The sequence below is a fragment of the Tympanuchus pallidicinctus genome, unplaced genomic scaffold (genome assembly GCF_026119805.1).
Source record: "Tympanuchus pallidicinctus isolate F22 unplaced genomic scaffold, pur_lepc_1.0 scaffold12, whole genome shotgun sequence".
Taxonomy (NCBI): domain Eukaryota; kingdom Metazoa; phylum Chordata; class Aves; order Galliformes; family Phasianidae; genus Tympanuchus; species Tympanuchus pallidicinctus.
Window position 1 is genome coordinate 2,545,818 of NW_026294637.1, and position 20,715 is coordinate 2,566,532.

The 20,715-nt window shown below is 50.4% G+C and overlaps 2 protein-coding genes across 9 annotated transcripts in view; one reads left to right on the forward strand and one right to left on the reverse strand.

Annotated features, from left to right (window-relative positions):
- On the reverse strand, positions 1-17,743 carry LOC128075195 (gonadotropin-releasing hormone II receptor-like). Of its 7 annotated transcripts, none has more exons than XR_008203691.1 (8): positions 17,518-17,743; positions 8,281-9,670; positions 7,475-7,648; positions 6,417-6,783; positions 5,043-5,545; positions 4,467-4,668; positions 3,078-4,364; positions 1-622 (listed from the first exon to the last, which is right to left on the reverse strand). XR_008203691.1 is itself a non-coding variant. In XM_052671712.1 (8 exons), exons 5-8 carry the CDS (start codon positions 6,427-6,429, stop codon positions 3,955-3,957), a joined length of 1,128 nt encoding a protein of 375 aa, XP_052527672.1. In that variant the 5' UTR covers positions 6,430-6,783; positions 7,475-7,648; positions 8,281-8,386; positions 9,470-9,670; positions 17,518-17,743; the 3' UTR covers positions 1-3,954. The 7 variants fall into 7 exon arrangements, 6 of the variants coding, with proteins under 6 accessions (XP_052527672.1, XP_052527670.1, XP_052527675.1 ...); XM_052671712.1 differs by having other exon boundaries at positions 1-4,364; positions 8,281-8,386; positions 9,470-9,670; XM_052671710.1 differs by having other exon boundaries at positions 1-4,364; positions 8,281-8,391; positions 9,470-9,670.
- Positions 14,946-20,715, forward strand: part of CILP (cartilage intermediate layer protein) — a 12,994-nt gene continuing 7,224 nt past the window's right edge. For both annotated transcript variants that reach the window (XM_052671709.1, XM_052671708.1), the window contains exons 1-7: positions 14,946-15,061; positions 15,682-15,765; positions 16,190-16,243; positions 17,737-17,922; positions 18,803-19,117; positions 19,206-19,314; positions 20,242-20,399. In XM_052671709.1, the coding sequence (XP_052527669.1) occupies positions 14,992-15,061; positions 15,682-15,765; positions 16,190-16,243; positions 17,737-17,922; positions 18,803-19,117; positions 19,206-19,314; positions 20,242-20,399 (976 nt within the window). In that variant the 5' untranslated portion in view covers positions 14,946-14,991. The remainder of the gene's footprint in view (positions 15,062-15,681; positions 15,766-16,189; positions 16,244-17,736; positions 17,923-18,802; positions 19,118-19,205; positions 19,315-20,241; positions 20,400-20,715) is intronic.

Below are 20,715 nucleotides of genomic sequence, written 5' to 3' on the forward strand. Positions count from 1 at the left end.
TTAATTTTACTGCCAAGACCAATTTATTTATTCACCATACAGCTTGCAAAACAAGAACATTATAGTCCAATTCCCCATTGCCTTTTACAGTCCATTAATAATGCTCACTGGTACAGCACATTGCATTGCCACAGCCCACAAAACATACGTGCTAATTATAGCTCTGATTTGCAATTAAAATATACATAAACCAACAATTCACAACAGATTCAGCTACAGTAGCTGGATATTTCAATCTAGGAATTTGGGGTTTGAAACATGCATTGTGTTTCTGAGACTTTTTTTGCCTGCTTTTGGTCTATTTCAACAAGTGATCTTTAATGTGCCATGGGTTTAGGGTAGGTAGGATGCCAGGCAGAAATCCTAAAGCTGTTTGGTGCTGTCTGGAGGGTGGTATTGTGTTGGTAAGAGCCTTGGTGTGTGCCTGCAAGTAAAACATCTTTGGGAACAGATGGGATATCCGGGGCCCTTTGAAAAAGAAGGGGCTGAAGCAGCAGTTGTTTGATGGATGGTTGCTTTGCTGCAGGGAAAGGCACAGACCTGGAGCCCAGCAGCCAGGCAGAAGGAACAGATGGGAAGAAACATGGCACGGTTTGAAGGCTCCTTTGCATAGAGAAATTTCCTGAAGGATAAGCAGAACGAATTAATGCATAGTGGCCATTCAGCACTATCTCCCAGTGTCTGTCTGGGCTTTTATTTGGCTTTAAACCAGCGCTGTGTTAAACCAGCAATACCAAAGAGTGGATTTTTCCACTCCCGGGTTTGAGCAGACCCACAGGAGAGAGGGGCTGCAGGGAACCATGGGCTGGTGGTTCTTTGGAGCTCTAGAGCCCCATCTGGGACTGCTGATCTCAAAGGCAATAGGAAAATGAATGCATTCTATCTTAGTGGGCCATCAAAATACTTAATAGCCAACTCTGGTGCTTGTTTTCTGTGCTCCCTGCTGATCATGTGTTTCCCAACGTGGCGAGATGCAGTCAACTGAATTAATGAGAGTGTTGTGTTGAATAACCAACAATATTCTGAATTAACCTGAGGTTCCGTTAAGCTCTTAAGCCACTTGTGTGGCTCTTTGAACACGCACAGCGCTATAAAAACGCTAATGGAAAACAAATCAGAGCTTCTTCCTGAAGAAAGAAACACTGTCTGAAGCAGAGGGTTAGAATCATAGAGTCATTAAGATTGGAAAAGACCTCCAGAGGTCACCAAGTCCAACATCAGCCCATCCCCACCATCCCCACTGGGCCATGTCCCTCAGTGCCACAGCTGAGGCTGTGCAGGCAGGCAACCAGGGCAGAAAGCAGAAGCACGCGGGGCGAGGAGGAGCAGGGTACTGCTTGGCAGCACACTCCCCCAGTGACATTTCCCTTCTATCATGAAAGCTGTCACTTTGGGCATCTTGCCCATGCTCTGAGCTCGCCGAAATGTCAGCCTTTAAGCACCAGAGAAGGGAAGAAAGAAAGCAGTAGGGAGTAATGCACAGCATGCACAAAGCACCCACAAGCATCTTGGGGACCACATCCCAAGGACTGAGGGATGTGTCCTCCCCAGCATCCCAAGGAGAAGAGTTTTCCTATTGTGCCACAGTTCATAGCATGGGTTTGAAATGGAGCTTTAACATCATCTAGTTTAACCTCCCCAGTATGAGCAGGGACGCTTTCTGCTACACCAGGCTGCTCGAAGCCTCATCCAGCCTGGCCTCGAGCACCTCCAGGGATGTGGCTGCCACAGCTTCTCTGGACAACCTCTCCCTGTGCCTCACCACCCTCGTAGGAAAGAATTCCTTAAAAATATCCCAAAGCCAGAACACTTTACGCTCTCCCACTATACCTATAGGCCATAAAGGTAACAAGCCCCTCCCAAAAGGAAACACACTTCTTAAATGCCTACAAGCTCTCTTAACACCATACAAGAGTAGACAAGTGACCTTAAATAAGTCTGGATACAATTTGCTCCCACTCAGCAGAAATTCACTAAAGAATATCTAAGAGATTAAACGCACTTCGCCACTAATTCAAGGCTCAAACAACCAACACATTTTTCCCCCCATAGGGATCTTCAGCCTTACAGCAGGACCAGTAGAACGTAGAATAGCATAAGTTGGAATGGACGTTGAAGCTCATCTAGTTCTAAGCCCCTGCTACAGATAGGGTTGCTAAAGGAGGGTCTGATGAGCAAGTTGCCTTCCCCACCACCCTTGAAGAAACCTTACTGGCACCAGTCAAACCAAGACAGCCTGGCACCATGAGCCCTACTCTGCTGGCATTGCATAATTAACCTCTAGTAGAGCAAGCCCAGAAAAGCCAAAAGGCAATTACATATCTCACTGGAGTTCAGATGCTTTCTGAAGGGCTCAAATTAATCCCAGTTGGCTGACTGGGCTCTTACAGCTCTGATTGATCCCTTTGAGCCGTTGAGACAATGCTTAACATAGTGAAAGGCAAGTACTCAACCTCTGTCCCCAGCCTGCTATCACCCAAAGCACCACAGCTGCCCAGCAAACACCACTTACCACTCCTTTTGTTTAAACCCCACTTGGTTTTTGTGGGCTGGGCACTGGGAGACCAGTCCAGGTCCTTTCTTACCAACAGAGATTCATCACTCCAGGCTTCTCATAAAGTAATTGATTTCCAGGAGGATCTCAGCTTCCCCATACACACATTTACAGCCACAAGTCAAGAGTCTTATTAATAAGTTCATGCTGATAGAACTCAAGTGCTCATTCAAAGCTACAGTAGTCACAAAAATACTCAGAACTGTTTCCTGACAAATCCAGAACCTCATTTGCCCAAGGACTTCACACAACAAAAAACAGCCAACCAGCAGCACTAAAGAACTCCTCTTAGCTCCAACTAAAGCTGCCTTCAGAAACAAAAAAAACCCCAAACATTTAATAACAAGCATCTCACAGAGAAGTAATCAATTACCCCTAACTGCATAGGAGATAACAACACAGCTGAATAAATTCATACCTTCAACATACACCTAAAGACAAAGACCTCCATAAACTTCTGGCACAGCAATGAAAAGACAATAAATAAATAAAAACAAAATAAAAAATAAACCATTTTACTCACCAGAGCTCAGCCAACTCCCTCCTTCCTTCCTTCCTCCACCCTGCCTCTTCTAGCAGCTTCTCTGCTCTGTGCTGTGCATTTAAAGGCCATCAGCACCCAGCTGGCACCCACAGCAGCTGATGAGCCCTCCCCCCACAGGTGTTTCCCATCACAGTCCTCCTTAGGATGCACAGGGTCATCAAGTGCACCTGGCTGCATGCACTCTGATTGGAGTCAGCAGTGAGGTGTGGGTGGTAGGGCAAAGCAGACATGAGTGCATGGTAAAGGAGAAAGCAGGGAGGAGAAAAGGTGGGTTTAGTTCTGTTAGCACGTGCAAGATGGCAGTTGGGAGGGGCTAGGCAGCAGCAGGTCTTGTTCTCACCCTTTGGTTACCCCAAATACTTACTCCTGGTCAATCCTGTGTCCCAGATTGTTGCTACGTAAGGACGTATCCACACCACCCTTGCATGAGGTGAGACACCACTGTGTCCCTTTCAATCCTATCTCAGCCCACTGCAGCTCTTGTCTTTCTTGTCGTTCTTGTCTGTCTCCATCCCCACAGCATCTCCTCCCTCCCTACAGGGGCAGCCTGAGGGGAGATGGGTCAGGCAATGACCCCAAAATTGCTTTTATGGATGCCATAGCAAGGAGAAGACTGGACAAGACCTCAGGCTTGTCGGTCTCTAATAAATGAGGCCCAGCCCCTCTGCTGCATCTTCCTTGTGCTGGGTGAGAGAGTAGCTCCTACCTGAGGATTCACTCTCAGTACAGGCAGGAGAAATGTTCATGGTTTATGGCTATAGACCCACACCCCCCACAGTCAGTCAGTGGACTTGTCTCCAAAATCATCCAGACAAAGCAGCCCCTGATGCTGCTAGTCTCCTTCTGGTACATCTCTTCAGCACACCGTGTTAACGGTTGTCCCATTGGAGCCACCCGATGCCACCTGGCCATTGACAGCCCCATCTTTGGTGGTCTTCTCTGAGACTAAGACGGGTTTGTGTCTCTCATGCCTGGTAATGGCTGCTTCAATTCCCCTGAGACACGACTGCACGTCCTCTCTAAACGAGGGGGTGTACAGCCCATAAATGATGGGGTCGGTGCATGTGTGCAGCAAGCCGAAGAGAAAGAAGCTGTGGTTGATGTATTCAGGCATCCTCTGGATCATGGCTGGCTGGAACCAGTACCACAAGCCCAGGAGGTAGTACGGGGTCCAGCAGATGATGAAGGTGGCAACAATCACAATGGTCATCTTGAGAGTCTTCATGCGTGCCTTGGAGATGTGGTCATTTTGACTTCTTACCAGACCTGTTGGGGAGAATCAAAAGGACAGCAGGAGGTGTGAGAGAACAAGAACGTAACCACCAGTGGGAATCCCAGAATCCTGCTGAGCCCTAAGGACCTGCTTACTTTTGTTGATCTTTAGCTGCTTACTGATCTCCCAAATGATTCGGACGTAGCAAACAATCATGATGCTCAGGGGGGTGATATAGAGGGTGGTGAAGGTGAACATGTTGTAGACAGTTTCTTCCCAGTGTGCTCGGAAGCTGCCGTGAGTAACACACTGTGTGAAGTTCCCTCCTGGGACCGTGTGCAGGTGGAAGAGAAATAGCTGAAATCAAGAACCAAATCACAACTCAGAAAAGCTCTGGGACAGGACACACACTGCATCCAGGCAGTGCTTGGGGCCAATGCATGCAGCTCCGTGCTATTCTCTTGGATCATGTCACTGTCACAAGAGAGAGGAGATCCCTGCCTCTCCATTCCCCTTGGCAGGAAGCTGGAGGATACTATGAGGAGGCTCTTGGCCTCCCCTCAGCCTCCTGGAATGAACAAACCAAGAGACCTCCACCACTCTTCAGTGCACCAAACACAGCAAAGCCAATCCGGCCATGGTGGGATCACAGATTGGGATGAATTTGTTGCTTTAGCCCTTCTCCAACCCAACCAGGTCAGTAACCCCATAAGGAAACCACCCAGGCCTACCTGGGGTGATGCTAGCAGCACACTGCCCAGCCATGCAGCACGCAACAGCAGCCCATTGCGGCGTCGGGCACGAGCAAAGGGCTGGAGGACGGCAGCATGCCGGTCCAGGCTGATGACCACCAGCACCAGGGCAGCCACATACATGGCAAAGAGCTTGAGGAAGTTGAGGAGCTTGCAGGAAAGGTCTCCGCCGTACCACTGCACCGTCACATTCCATGCTGCATCCAAGGGCATCACTGCCACCGTCACCAGCAGGTCGGCCAGCGCCAGGCTGAGAATTAGTGGCCGCACGTGGCACTTCTTCCTCTTCCTCAGCAGGCTGCCCAGCACTGCTGTATTGCTGCATGCTGCCAGCAAGAAGAAGATGGCTGTGACGGCCACGCGCACCTTTGCAGCCTGCGTGAACCGGGGCTCGACCCAGTGCTGCGGGCAGTGAGCGGCCGAGGCGTTGGTGACCCCCTCCGTGGTGGGGTGGTGGGGTGGTTCAGCTTCAATTAAAGCAGCTGGTAATTAGAGAGAAATCATAAAGTTATGAAGGTTGAAAAGACCAATACGATCATCCAGTCCAACCACCAACCCATGCCTGTGAGTGCTCTATACCATATCACTCTGCAACATTTACCCTTAGATCAGGAGAAGGTGGGATGTGCAGTCTGGCAGCAATCAACCCTAGCTCCACACTGCCCATCCATGTGATGCTCATTTGGGCTGCCCAGGTGCCTTCCCCGGCTCTCACTCAGCCCCCTGTAGCTATAGCAATTGCTTGCCCAGATGTATTTTTAGCTTTTTGCAGAGCAGTAGAGGAGCTGGGGAGCGGTGGCTGCAGCCATGGGATGGCACATCCTTCCTTTGCAAATAGATTTCAACCTTTTAAAAAACCCCACAGTGCTTCCCATTAGCAATTTAACACTTAATGGTCTGCCTCCATCCATGGTGCCGGGTCCCCTGTGCCCAGCTGATGAGTGCCTCTAGTTTGATCTAATTGCCCCTTTATTCCCAAGCACAGCCAGCTTGGGGACAGCTTGCATTTCAAGGGCAAATGCTCCAAACTCTCATGCACACAAGCATTAATGCTCCCCACTGCCAGGAGGTCTCTGAGCATCCTGAGAGCCTTCTGGTTGCCAATATCCAATTAACACATTCCCCACCTTAAAACGAGTTGCAGAGACCAACCTGTTCCCCCAGGGAACTTGTCCATCCCACCCAATGTGTCTGTGGGATAGAGACACCAATGCCCTCCTCCAGTCCCTTCGCTGTATCCCTCCCTTTCCTCCCCGAGAAACACCCAGAAAGCAAGCAGAGAAAAGAAACAGCAGTACAAAGTCCCAAGCCATTGCTGTCCATGTGGACTTGTCCCAGCAGATGGGGACATACCTGGCACACACATGCCCTGAAGCGAAGAGAAATGCTGCCCGTCCCCGCAGCAAGTCAGGCAGCTCCAGTGCTGAGCATCCGTGCGTCTGCACAGCCGGCAGCTCGCTGCTATTAGCAGAGATGTATGCAGCCCCTGGCATCTGGAGAAGGCAACGCCGACGCAAACATTCCCTGCAGCAAACCTGGAGGTGGGCACCCCTGCCCTGCTGGCTTAACGAGCGATCCGCTTTTAGTCCTAATGAGCCGGCTGTGGGAGTGGAGCTGATGGATGGCAAGAAGTGGCCAGCGCTCAGGATGTTGTCTGTTGCTGTTGTGACCAAACGTGGCCCCATCAGGGACCAGCGCCAGCATGCACCGCATCGGTTTTCTATAAATACAGGGAAATGAGTTAATTATCACCGGGGTTGGTGATGAGCATCCTGTTGCTCAGACAACCGGGAGCTCGCAGCCTACATGGCCATGTGCGCACCCAGCGATGCTCCGCCACTGGCTGGGTCTGTGTGAGCCCGGAGGTGAGCTCAGGTGTGTGCTGGCCTGGAAATGCCATAAGGAGGGATTAAACCCAGAGGGGAACTTTGGTCGTGTTGCCGCTTTAATAAATAAACTCGTTTATCTGCGCTTTCCCAATTCCCATCTCATTATTTTTTATTTCAGCATTTTAGTGGTAGGCAGACTAGATGATATTAGAGGTCTTTTCCAACCTTAATGATTCTATGATGACTCCATGGTCACACAAAGTCCTAGAGTGGACAAAGAGCTCACGGGGGCTTAAAAACCACAAGGCTGGGGCTCGTTTCCCCTCTCTGTGGTTTCAGTCATGCTGCCTACCATGGCAGCTGGTGGCTCACCCAGGGTTTTGGGCAAAGGCAGCACGTGGCAGAACCCTGAGATCCAGGGCACGCACAGCCTTTATGGGACTACATCCAGCACCCTACACCCATCACTTCTGCACTTCTGCCCCCAAAATGTCAGCTCATGGAAATGGAGGGAGCTTGTCCCCAGAGACCCAAAGCCATGGCAGGCAGAGCGGCAGGGAACAGTCCCCACTGGCTCCTTACCTGGCATGGACATCCGTGAGGAGAGACTGTTCCTGGGGCAGAAAAAAGCACTGAAAGCACACAGGAGCTGGGTGTGAGCCCACTCATGGCAGCAGCCTTCTCTTCTGGACAAAGCGGAGAGGAATGCAGCCCCACATCTTGATTTTTCCTTTCACTTAGCTCTTTGCACCTGCACTAAGGCAATTAAATAGTGGGTCAGGAATGCATTCCCTGTTTGTCCTCCCTCCTGGCCAGCTGCCCCATGTCTGGAAACGTCCTCCCGACCCCAAATGCATGATGCAAGAGAAGGACAGGATTTTTCCTGGGAACCATCCGCCCCGCTCATGCCACAACAAAGGCTTTGGTTCCTGTTCAGAGAGGATTTTTGCAGCATGCCATCACGCAGCCATGTCCTGGGCATGCATTACTAATGAGACATTTTAAGGGTGTGGTCCCTTGTTAAAATGACTATTTTTCCCCATTTTTTAAAAGTTTTTCATAGTAAATCTCCTGTGTTTTCTTTTCGTTGTTGCTGCTGCTCCTCTCCCTAAAGGTCAGCTGCCTGCTGAGTACTGGTTTAACCATCACGTTGTTGGGCAGAAGGATTGGGAAGCAGCACTGCTGGGCTGTTCCCATACAGCCCCCACTGGGCTGGGATGCTGTCCTGGGACCACAAGAAGCATGGGATCACCTGCAGCGGAAGTGCAGCTGGAGCACGTTTTGCATTGCACATCCCATATAAACTGGGGTCTTGCAGACCCTCATTCCCTGCCCTTGTGCAGGTGCTTTTGGCATCCCTGAATCCCTGTTTGCTCAGTGAGCCTCACCCTTCAGACTCTCAAATGCAGACATTTTTCTTCTGGTTCTTCTTTTCCTCCTCCAAGCCCTGAATTGTCTCCGGAGCCGCTCGTCCAAGGAAATTCTTGTCTCATACTGGACTTGAAACAGAAAGTCTAGTCAGAGACATCTGACATGCGGTGTTTTTGTGAGTAAATACCAGTGTCCATGAAGTCATTTCCCGGGGTTAGAGATGAGCTCAGCCCTGGAATGGCTTCTATTCTTCCCCAAAGTCCACAGCAGACAGTGCATGGCTCCCTGCTCTCCTCCTGCTCACTAAAATCTGCACTGGAGCTGTGCATCACACCAGTTTGCTGAAATACTCACCGCAGAAAGCAGCGAGGGGGTCACAGCACACCTGCGAACCCCTCTGCAAGGGGTGGTTCAATATATACATTGGGTGTCACTGTGGCAAAACCATACAGCGAGAAGGCTGTGCCCAGTGGGGTGCACACAGCTGTTCGCAGACATCTTTACAACTTCTTTGGGTGTTTCTTTGTGCAATAATGCTCTGTTTCTGGATTCAGAGGTGCTGCAGCACTCAGACCCTTCTTCAGGTGTGCTGTGCCTCTAAGCATCGAGAAAAACGTTCTCAATGCTCAGTCTCATCAGAGTGGTTGGTTTTTGGTAGCCTGGTGTTGCAGAGCTCAGTGAGCCATGGTCAGTCGTTCCTAGCAATGTCCATAGGGAGCTGGGAAGGATGGCAGGAAGGTGAGCAAGCTGACAAGGAGGATGCTCTCCCCTCACACCTACCCTTTGCCATGCCTAAAGTGGATGAGAGAGGTGAGTTGGTTTCTGTAGAACAAGCCTCAAGGTGTAGTCCATCAGCTCATAGGTTTGGTGACCTGCCCAGTGACCTTGCTGCCTGACCCTGCTATTTTTCTTGAGCTGGAAGTGATGAAATCCAAATGTTTTCATTGTGACTAACCTACGGAAGCGAACAATTTTGCTCTTGGTTTTGGATAGGTTTTAGTGGCTCTCCTCCTCCTCGTCTTCCGTGCCCTCTTTCATCCATCCTATTTTTACTCTCTGCTTCCATCACCTCCTGTCTCTTCCTGCTGGCCGTGTGCATCAAACGCCCTTCTCTCTCTCACGCTCCCCAGGGTGTTTGGACCCAAATCTGATGTTTCTTACAGGAAAAGCTGTATCCACAGGATGGAGCTGAGCCACAGAACTCACCATGGCATCCTCTTTCCCTCCTGGGGAGGACATGGTGCTGCTTTTTTGGGGGTTGCCATTTGCAAATCCATTCCCAGAAGGCACTGTGGGTTATGCAGATGTTGCCAAAGAGCAGCTCTTGGCTTGATGCTCCAGTTCATGAAATCCTGACAGTCCTTTGCCAGCATCAATCAGCTGCCACCCTCCCTGCCTTGACCTGATCTAGAGGGAAAAACGGAGCAAGAAAAATTATGAGTGAAACAAAAGCTACTACCCCATCACCTTCCTCCAGCTCTGAGTGCATCCGAGCCTGAAGCAATTGCATGTAAATAAGAGCAATAAATTATAGATTTCTTCAGGACTAATTAATTGCTCAAGCCAACACAGGGTGATCTTTGTCCACCAAGCAGAAAACCAAACACCTGGAGGGCTGTGGGTTGGAGCTCTGCTACTGCCTTTCCTTTGCATGTTAAATGTCCCCATTCAGAGCGGTCCAATCCAAGTGGTCCCATCACAACCTGCCTGGCACTGACCTCTGTATTGCACCACTCATGCTGCAGGTGTGGGACAGGAAGGTGCTGGGACGTGCAGTACTCAGAGGGCCATGGTTCAGTGGGCATGGTGTGATGGGTCAATGGTTGGACTTGGTTATCTTTTCCAGCCTTAATGACCCTGTGACTCTATGAAACAGTGGCCACATCTTGTGGTGTTGAGATGAGTCATGCTCAGCAATGTGATTATAAAGGGATTTGCTATTGAGACTTTCTGGTGCTCTTGGAGCAACCTCCATCTCACCTCTTTGGAGGTATGATGGGGAAGGACTGAGCCCAGTGATGGCCATGACATCAGGAGAGACATACTAGGGGGACCCTGCTGACCCCAAGACCACTGTGTTGTGCCCACTCTGCAGTGCTTTCTGCTCCTGTTTCCCAGATATGGGTGGATGCTCCATCCCTGGAGACATTCAAGGTCAGGTTGTTCACGGCTCCAAGCAGCCTGATCAAGCTATAGATCTTATTTTGGAAGGGACCTCAAAGACCACCCTGCCACCATCTCTGCCATGGTGGGGGCTGGGTGCCCCCCTCCCCCCCCAGCTCAGGCTGTCCAGGACCCCATCCAACTTGGCCTTGAGCACCTCCAGAGATGGGGCATCCACAATTTCTCTGGGCAGCTGTGCAAAGGCCTCACTGGCCTGTGAATAAAAATTTCTTCCTAACATCTAACCATTTCTTCCTACCATCTAAGCTAAATCTCCCCTCTATTAGTTCATAGCCATTCCCCCTTGTTCTGTCACTTTCAGACCATGTAAAAAGTTTGCCCTCCTCCTTCTTATAAGCTCCTTTCAAGCACTGTAAGGCCACAATGAGGTCTGCCCTCACTGAGCCTTCTCTTTTCCAAGGTAAACAAGACCAGCTCCCAAGCTTTCTTCATTTGAGAGGTGCTTCAGCCCTTTGATCATCTTTGTGGCCCTCCTCTGGAACTGGAGGTGTCCCTATCATTGCAAGAGAAGTTGGGCTGGATGACCTTTAAAGGCCCCTTCCAACACAAACAATTCCATAACTCTATCAATGCTGCAGGTGGAGCCTGCACTCTGGGTTCAGCCCCTAAGTGAATCCTTCCAGGGGGAAACACCAGACTGCTCCTTCTTGCCTAGCCACAGCCCATAAATCCTCATCTGTGTAATAAAAACAAACTCCAGTAGTTCCTTCTTTGGGCTCTTTCCCAAAGCTTTTAGGCAGCTGGAGTTTGCTTTTGTGCTGATGAAGCGGTGGAGGAGGGCTTAAGCGAAACAATATTGTGGCAGCTGAGAGGTTTGCTGGTGGTGGTTCAAACCTCAGCGCTAAGTCCAGGGATCCACAACACCTCCAAAATTTCATCCAGCCCATAAACAGGGACGGTCCAAGTCCTAGGATGTCAAAACAGGATTTAAAAACAACAGCTCCAGCTCTGCATCAGCCACCACTGGAGCACCACTGGGAGCCAAGTGCTTAGCGAAATCCCAGCTCCCAGCTCTGAGAACACACAGCCTTCCCCAAAGCGCTTGGGATGGAACAAAGTCATCAATCAGTTATTTTCACTCCGATCTCTGTAAACAGGAGCAAGTTCAGAGACACAGAGCAGGGGAAAAAAAGCGTCAGCTCCTTCTGGTGTCACGGGCAGAGAGGAGCAGAACGTGGCCCCGCTGGTCCCTCGTGGACTTCACAGGGTGCAAACCCCACTGATCCCCAGTGTGGTGCAGTGATTTTGGTGATGGTCATTGTGTCGGTGGCGTACTGGACAGGAGGGGAAGCACAGACAGCTGGGTGAACATCATGGCCATGTTTTCCCCTCATTTGGGCAAGAGAAGAGCGATGGACATGCCCTGAGAAGGAGTGTGGACAGGGAAGTGGGGTCCCACTGCCTGTATCATGGTCCTTGTGCACTACTGCATCTCAGTGCTGGGGGAAAGCATTCAGCATGGCAGCATTCCCATCAATACACTATTGTTTTCTAATTATGCATCGGTGAGCAAATCGTGGAAAAAAGTCTGTAAGAGCCAGCTGGGCCTCCCAGGGCTCATCGTGGCGTGGGGCGGGAGGGGAACGTGGCCTCTCCAGCCCTTGGCTTTATGCAGGGAAATGCCAGCAATGGATAAGCAGATCAAATAATCATAGAATCGAGGTTGGAAAACACCTCTAAGATCATCCAGTCCAAACACCCACCTACCACCAGTATTATCCACTAAATCACGTTCCTAAGTACCACATCTACACATGTGAGCTGCATCCTTCCCCATCGCTATGGGCAGCATCCTGCCTTCCCCTGAGCATCCCTGGGCTGTGATCAGCCTAACCTCGCACCAAGGCAACTCCTGACCTGGCTGCTCCTTGCTCGCTGGATAAACATTCTACCATTTCTTGGCAAATCCCAGCTTGTTTTCTTCTTTTCCCTCATAAACAGAAACAGGAGTCAGCGCCGGGAACCTCCAATTAATTTTTATGTGACACTGATCAATGTCTTCCTGCACTGCTCCCTCTGGCAGCAGGGCCAGGAGGGATTACTAAGAGGGCAGCCTGTTCTATTCTGTCCTGTCCCTATCCTGAATGCACACTTCATGTTGTGCCATGCTGCAGCAGATATGGCCCCACAGGCATATATGCTTGCACACGGCTCCAAACTTCCTTTTGTGGAGTTCTATGGGGGGGGGGGGAGAATGAGGGGGGAGGTCTCACCAGGAGCTTTGCCAGTTGTCCCCATGGCTCAAGAGTGATGAGGGCACACTGACTTGCAAGGAGGGTCCCAGTGAGGATGGCATCCTGCCTCTGCAGCTATGTGCTGCTCCATGGGATCAGAGAATCAGAGAATATCCCAAGCTGGAAATAATTCACTGGGACCACTGATCCACCTCCTATATCCACGCAGGGCCACCACAAAACCATAGAATCACTAAGGTTGGAATAGACTGCTGAGATGCCCAAGTCCAACATCAGCTCACCTCCCACCATGAACACTGCGTCCCTCAGCATTACATCTCCACAGTTCTGGAACACCCCACCACTCCTTGGGCAGCCTGTGTCAGTGCAGCTCTTTCCAAACCCTACTCCTGAGAGAGGTGTTCCAGAGCTGCCTGAACTCTGGCTCAGGCCTGTGCCCATTGCCCTGGGGAGCATTCCATGCCCACTGCGTGCTGGGGCAGAACCTTCTCCTGAAACACCATGGGATCCAAGCAAGCATCTGGCCACATCCCATGCCCCATATACCCAGAACAGCTATATGTATCCCAAATGTGAGGAACCCTTGGGGCACTGAGGGGCACCACCTCATCCCCAGCCAGCTGGGAACCTCAGAGCATCCTCACTGCAGCACCTGTGGGATATCCCGTACAAACTGCCCCTGCCGTTCAACTGGGAACCGAACCCGGAGCATCTCCCGCAGCACAGCCTGATGGCACTGACAGCTCAGCGTCCCCGACTTGGCCACAACTCCAACCCCAAAGCCCCACTCCCGCAGCCCAGCCCCGTGTTTACCATCACCTCGCCGAGGGATTTATTCCGCCGGCGCTTTCCTCGCCCGCCCGACCCGCTGCAGCCCGTGGCGCGGTGCCATTCCGGAGCCTCACGCCGCGCTATATAAGCGCTCTCCGCGCTCAGGCTGTGGGGACCGTGCGCTTTGCAGGCAGTGCTGAGGCGCGGGGAAAGCACGGCTCCGCAAACCCCTTCGGCTGCTTCCAGCCCGCTCTCCCTGGAACGAGAGGACGGGACATTCCTTCGTTGGAGGTTTTATGGTTTTTGTAGGTAAGAGAAAAAAATAATAATACCAAAGAATCACTCTAAGCTTTTCCTTCCTCTGCAGCACAGGCGTTATATAACTTCGCTGGGTAATTAAGGCAGTGTAATTACAAACGGCTGTGATTGAGGGTGAAGTGGGAATTGTTGCTGCGGTGTGGGAGGCTGCCGGGCTGCTCGGCATCCCCAGCCATCCCGTTGCAACGTCACCAAATGGGTTTTGCACAGGGTCCGGAGGGGAGTTTGGGGATAACAGAGCTCTGTTCCTGCACTTTGTCCTGCAGCACTTTGGGACCGAGCCCCAGAGAGGGGGGACGTGTCCCTGCATCTCTATGAAACCCCGGATGAGTCGCAGCCGGATCCCAAAATAACCTGCAAGTGGGAACGGGGCTTTCCGCCTGCATGCATTTCTCCTGGTTATTGTCTGGCTGTGAGTTCGTGACCCTGCCGTAAGCTCACAAAATCCTGCTCATGTGTTGCTCGTTATTTGTGCTTGACTGGGATTCGCTGAGCTGTAATCAAAGTATTTCCTATTCCCATAGCATCCGTTCTTGGGGAGGTTAGTTAGTTACAAGCAGAGGCAGTTTTGTTGCTTGCAGCCTTGGGTTGGGGTAAACTGAGGCACTGAGCAGCTACAGCAAACATGGAATCACAGAATACCCCAATTATCCCCCAGACTCATTTGTTGTGATGCACAACACAACATGTCCATAACTGCAGCAGGGCGACTGAGCAACAGCTGCTCAAAACCTTGGTACCTCAGTGCTCAAAGCCACAGGGCTACGTGATGGAAAAAAAGGACAATTTCTGGCTGCTTGCTGACAATCACAGCATCACAGTAAGAGCTTGGCTTATGCTTTGCCTGTGAGCCTTCCCAGGAACTCTGAGCCCAGGCTGTGGGCAGAGGGACGGGGGCTGAGGCTCTGCAGAAGCACTTATCCTGAAAAGGGCCCAGTAAGGAGATGTCATTACAAAGCACTCTTCTGCAGAAAAGATTTGAAGCGAGGATGGGATGCCACTGCAAAGAGCAGCAGGATACAGTGCCTCTGCCATGGGGGGGACAAACGGGTAGGAGCTGCCACAGGTGGATAACCTCTGAGAGAGATTTCTGCAATGGGAATGGGGCGACGTTTGGTGAACAACCAGGATGGGAGGTTGGGCACCTGCTGGGAGCAGCATCCCGTAGGTAGGATTTGACACAGCTAGGTTTGTCCCCATAGGTCTGAGGGACGTGGGACGGCTCCAGGTCCTTGAAGAAGCTCCCAGTTACCTCTGGACATGATGCTGGTTACCGCAAGAGGATGGATGCTGCTGCTACTGCTGCTGTTGGGAGCCACAGCCAGTTCAGGTGAAGGTGCAACACTGGTGACCCCAAACACAGTTCTGACGAGGCTTAGTGGGTGTGGTGATGATGGGTTGATGGTTGGACTCGACCTCAGAGATCATTTTCAACCTCGATGATTCTATGAAATCAGCAGACACTGCGAGGGCAGAGTGCCCATCTCCAAGATGAGCAGGACCCAATTTACTTAGATAGGTTTTGTAGAGCAGGGTGCCTGCAGGCTGTTTGGATTTGTTTTGAGGGCATGGAGGAATTTTGCTCTGAAGGGCTCTGGCGACAAGCTTGGGGATAAGCACAGAAAGGTCAGAACTTGATGGGGAGATTCCAGACCCCTGCTCTGCATCAGGCAGGCTCAGCTCCCCGGGTTAACCCAAGCTCATCCCTTCATTGGATTTGTTCCTCCCCCATGCAGGGAGAGGGGGGATGCATCTTATACCTCCAGATATAAAAAGATGTTTTGGTCACAGCTGCTCCAACACAGAGGGCAGCAAGCCCAAAACGCAGCGGGGCCAGGGGAAATCCCAGCAGGAGGGACGTGGAACACAGCCAAACTATGCCTGACCACTCACATCCAATTATATTATTAATAATAATCTATTTTAATCTCTAATTTCTTGAACCCCTAGGTCAAAGGTTTGTTAGACAAGGCCTTGGCAGGATCCAGATAGGACAGAAAACCTTCAGACCGATAGTGATGCTCAGCCTAGAGGGTAAGTTACGTTCTACCCTGATGGCTTCCCCTTACTGGGACATCTTATTCTTTTCAGTCTTCATTTCAAACTGAATCAATTAACTGGAGTAGATGGGACGTTGAGACAGTGGAACAAATAGTGCTGACCCCGCACCCTCCTGTGGGGTTGGAGCTCTGGCTGACACACACCACTGGCTTCAGTCCTGGAAAGCTGAAGGTCAGCTGCGTGACCACAGCTTGTCCTTGGGGCCATGGGGTGAGGATGGTGGTGCTGTGGGTTACACCCAGCAAAACACTGAGGTTTGGGCCACAGTAATTAGAAAATTAGACATCTGCCTTTCACTGCAGTAAGCCCCAACCTCAATATTTACCTCTGGGAGTGGGTCTAGAAGACCTCCATGAGTTGAGCATGCAGGGTCATACCAGACATCCTCTGCCCACAGGTACGAGGAGCAGCCCCCGTCGGTTGGACCCGATCTTCACCAGTGCCAGACGCAGTATGTCCTGCTTCCCTACCTCACTCCCCATGCACCCCTTGGCTTCTCCCTGCCCTCTGCTTTTCCCACAGTCAAGGTGCTGTCTGGAGCCATCGACCTCCCCTCTGCCTTTCTTACCATCACCAGCCCTGCAGATTGAAGCACCTGATAGCTGCTGATAGACAGAGCTGTGAAGGGCTGTAGAGAAACACAACATCAATCTGTTGCAAACTGAACGCTTGCTTGGGGCAAAGATGAACAGCATTTCTGAGTGTGCTCCTAGAAAGAGACTGTGTCTCCAAATGCACCTCCTCTGTGTCACCCCAATTATTAAATAATGTCTATCTATGTACCAATGGGGATGGTGAACTGGAGAAGTTAATGTGCCAACAGATTAAGAATCTAGCCAGCTAAGCCAGGCACTTGCTCCAAACCAGACATTGCACTGTTGCTGTCATTTACGTCATCTGTTCCAAAATCCCCCTACAACACCTGCTTGTGGAAGCCAGGGTTCATTTTCAAAACCTGCTATTCCAACACTCCAGACACAACCTTGCCTGCCTCTTGGCAGACATAACTTGCCCTGGCATACAGTGAGCCTTGTGGAAGGACAGGTGTGGGAGATGGTGTGGTGCACGCACATGTTTCCAAGAGATCTCATTTTTAGAGCATTTAGTCACCAGCACATCTTCGTAAACATTATTAGAACATCGTCATTTAAAAATAAACCCTAACCACAGGCTGGGGTGGATCTCACCCATTCAAACAGCTTAAATTAATTACGTCCAGTAACTTTTAAAGGAATTCCTTGGAACATCCAACCGCACACCAAACTCCCAATAAACCTCTTTGTGTTTGACAAATCAGCAGAGCCTCAGCATCTCAGCCTCCTGTTCTGCACACAGCAAAGCTGGTGCTCCCAACAGGACACAGAGTCTCCTTCTCTGGAGATATTCAAGACCTGCCTGGATGCCTACCTGTGCAACCTGCTGTAGGGAACCTGCTTTGGCAGGGGGGTTGGACTGAATGATCTCTGGAGGTCACTTCCAACCCCTACAATTCTGTGATTCTGTGACACACGCTTCCCCTATAGAGAACATATGTTGAAGTAGGGTTAAAGGCATTCAGCACAGCCCTACCAACAATAGCACCCTTCTTTGTTGCTTTTTTCATTTAACCACATGCAAGCACTGCCACTCAGACAGCACTCAGTTGACAATGTGGGTTTGAGCTCCTCTAAGTCAAAGTTATTTGAGACTAAGCGTGAGCTGCTGCACTCTGCCCCTTAGGCTTACCTTAATCGTCCCAAATTCAGGCAATGATGTTTGAAGCATTGAGGCACCTTCACGTGCTTTGTTTTCCAGCTCCCTCAACATGCTTTTGAGTTTGTGGTGCATAATATCCAAATACAAACTCATGCCCGAGCCACGTAGAAGCTGTATGGAAACTGCTTGCTTTGGGGCAGCCCTGCGTTGAATGTGTGTCTCACTAACACCCCAATGATGTCATTCAAGCTGTTCTGGTGCAAGATCCCAGAAAGTTCTTGTCTCCGTGGTCAAAATGGAGTGAGTGCTCAGGACAGTGTGGCCAAACTGGTGTGCAGAAGCGGACCCGATCCTGCCTGGCGGATCGCCTCTGGGGCGTGCACTGCAATGAAGTCATGGAGGAAGGGCGGCTCTGCATCGGACACGTCTGCTCAGGTGCTCACATAACCTTGGTTACGTTTTTTTACTCCCCTCATAGTCACGTTACCTCAGTTCTCCTCCTTGCCAAAGTTCTGAGAGCTGCCTGCAGCCAGCCCCAGGAAGACGTTACAGCAGCTTGTAATTCATTGTATTACAGTTATACTCCCCTTTTAAACAAATCACTCCAAACAAGTCTGTGTTTTCTCCAGGAAAGTTGTTATAGGGTTTTCTCTGGGTTCTTCTTTTTATTGCTGCAAATAAATAGATTATCACACAGCTGCTGTAGGCAGAGGCTCTGTGATTGTAAAGGGAGTGCCCTTGTAAATGGAAAGAAACAGGGATATGTAAGATTAACTGCTATAGGTAAGAAAACATTACAGAATCACTCTTTGGGAGACTATTTGTTGGATTCATCAGATCATGCTTATTCAACAGTTAGGCTATTAGGACCTAGCCTACGTCCTATGCAAGCCAGGATGCTGCTAAGAGAGGCGGCTTTTAAGACAAACCAATGCCGTGGCATTTGGGCATGGGCTGGCAACAGGAATCTACAAAGCTGAAGGCATTTGGATTTGTGATTTTGCCAGGGTTCAGCTCACATGCAGATTGGGATTCAAGCTTCCCTGAAATTCAGCCCTTTGGGGATGGTAATGAAAAGTTGCTAGCTGTAATTACATCCATGTGGGTGCTTTCTACTAATTACGAGGCTCAGCACTCCATCAGCCCCACGTTTCTAATACGCGGCTGCTGATAATCTCTGGAAATACATTTTGGATACAATCTATTCCTTATGCAGTATCTGCCCTATTGCATCTAAATGGAAAGCAGGCGTGAGGCCATGCTAGGAGCGTGGCAGAACTTCAGGCTGCTTCCTTACCTACCTGCCTTACCCCAGGCTGCAACATCACCTGCCCCATGGGCCGCGTGAACGCCGACTGCGATGCATGCATGTGCGAGGATGTGACCCTGCATGGAAAGGTCTCCTTGGAGGATGGTTCACCTGCAGACAACGCCCGGGTCTACCTGCAAGCCAACAATCTCAAGCTGTTGACGACAGCTGACAATAAGGGCACGTTTAGGATTCCTGGGGTCTGTCCCGATGGCAGCAACACCCTCAAAATAAAGAAAGCCAAATACACGACCGCAGCCATCACTGTACCAGAGACCAACAGGAAGAACCTGGCGCTCCAAGTGCAGCTGAAGAGATCAGGTAGAACTATAGAGACAGGGAAGCCCAGCACCTTTAAGAGCAACTAACAAAAATAAGAGTAATGAGGCTGTCTTTCATCCTCTTGCAGGCAAACCCTATGTTTTCAAGAGCCCTGATGACAAGGCGAGGAGAGTGGGGCAGAGCGTGTCACTCTGCTGCAATGCTGTGGGGACTCCGGCCCCAGATCGCTATCTGTGGTAAGGAACTCCCATTGATCCCATACCACCTGGCAGAAGGGCAGAAAGCTGGAGCTGTGTGCCCAGGGGAGCCTCATGAGGCAGAACAAAGCCAAGGGCAAGGTGTTGCATTGAGTTGCAGCAACAGCTGCTATCAATACAAGCTGGCTATAAAAAGAAGGGGACAGAATTCATCAGGGTCTGACGTGAGAGGACAAGGAGAAATGGTTTCAAACTAAAATGGGAGATTGCACTGGATGTAAGAAAAAAGTTGTCTCCAATAAGGGCTGCGAGGCACTGGCACAGGCTGCCCAGAGGGGTGGTGGGTGCCCCATCTGTTGGGACACTCAAGGTCAGGCTGGATGGGCTCTGAGCACCTGACGGAGCTGTAGGTGTCCGTGCTCATTGCAGAGCAGTTGGACAAGATGGTCTTTAAGGGTCCCTTCCAACTCCAACGACCCCATTAATTTTGTTGATTTGTACCTCCTTTCCATCTCCATAAAGCTGGATTGTTTTTTTTTTTAAGCATAAATACACTGAGAACCCCGTGCTACAAATGATCATTTCCTGCACATTTGCAGAGCTGGCATTTCTCGCAGGTGCAGTAATATAATCTGCAGAGGGACTTAATGGAAAAAACACCCAGATAGGAGTTTCAAAAACCTTGGCAGACATGACTGACAGCTGTGTCTGGAATGGGTTTTAGGGGAAGCCCCTGCAAGAATTTGCAGCATGAGTAGCACCCCATGCAACACAGTGGGGAGATGCTTTTAAGCATGACCACAAGTCTGAAAGGGCAGCTCCTGGGACAGGGCTGCTCCATGATATAAGTGGTGTAACAGAGGGAGGAGGTGTGGTAAAATCCACACAGACAGGATCTGGGCCCTGCTCTGCCCAAGCCATGCGGTCAGGCCTCTGTCCCATTAACCATCTGCCTGTTCCTGGCAGGTACCACAATGGCTCCCTGCTGGATCCTTCTATATATAGATACAAAAACAACCTTATTCTGAAGAACCTGAACAGAGGGCAGGCAGGAGAATATTTCTGCAAGGCCATCAGTGATGGAGGTTCAGCAAAATCCCAACCTGCCACGCTTTCTGTAATAGGTAAGAGAAAACGTGTGTGATTTGCTCGAAGCAGCAGGGGTACAGAAAGTGCTCAGAAATTATGACCCATGCATGAAAGGAAAGGTGCAGGAAAAACATTCAGGTGCTATTTTACGCACCCATTAGCAGATAAGCCTGACTGTGCTGGTTATCAGCCAGCTGCTCGCTACAATCCGGAGCTCTGGGTTTCAGAATGACCTGCCAAACTTAATCCACTGGGCAGCCATTTCTCACTGTAATCACTGCCCAGCGTGTGAATATTTCTGTTTCTTTTTTAAATCCTGGGACCCATTTAAGTCTGTTCATAGCCAAGAAG

Excerpts from the sequence above, each read along its gene's own strand:
- LOC128075195 (XM_052671715.1), bottom strand. Across the intron at positions 4,669-5,042 it reads TGCTGCTAGCATCACCCCAG|CTATTTCTCTTCCACCTGCA; the intron begins GTAGGCCTGGGT and ends TCTTGATTTCAG. Across the intron at positions 4,365-4,466 it reads GCAGCTAAAGATCAACAAAA|GTCTGGTAAGAAGTCAAAAT; the intron begins GTAAGCAGGTCC and ends TCTCCCCAACAG.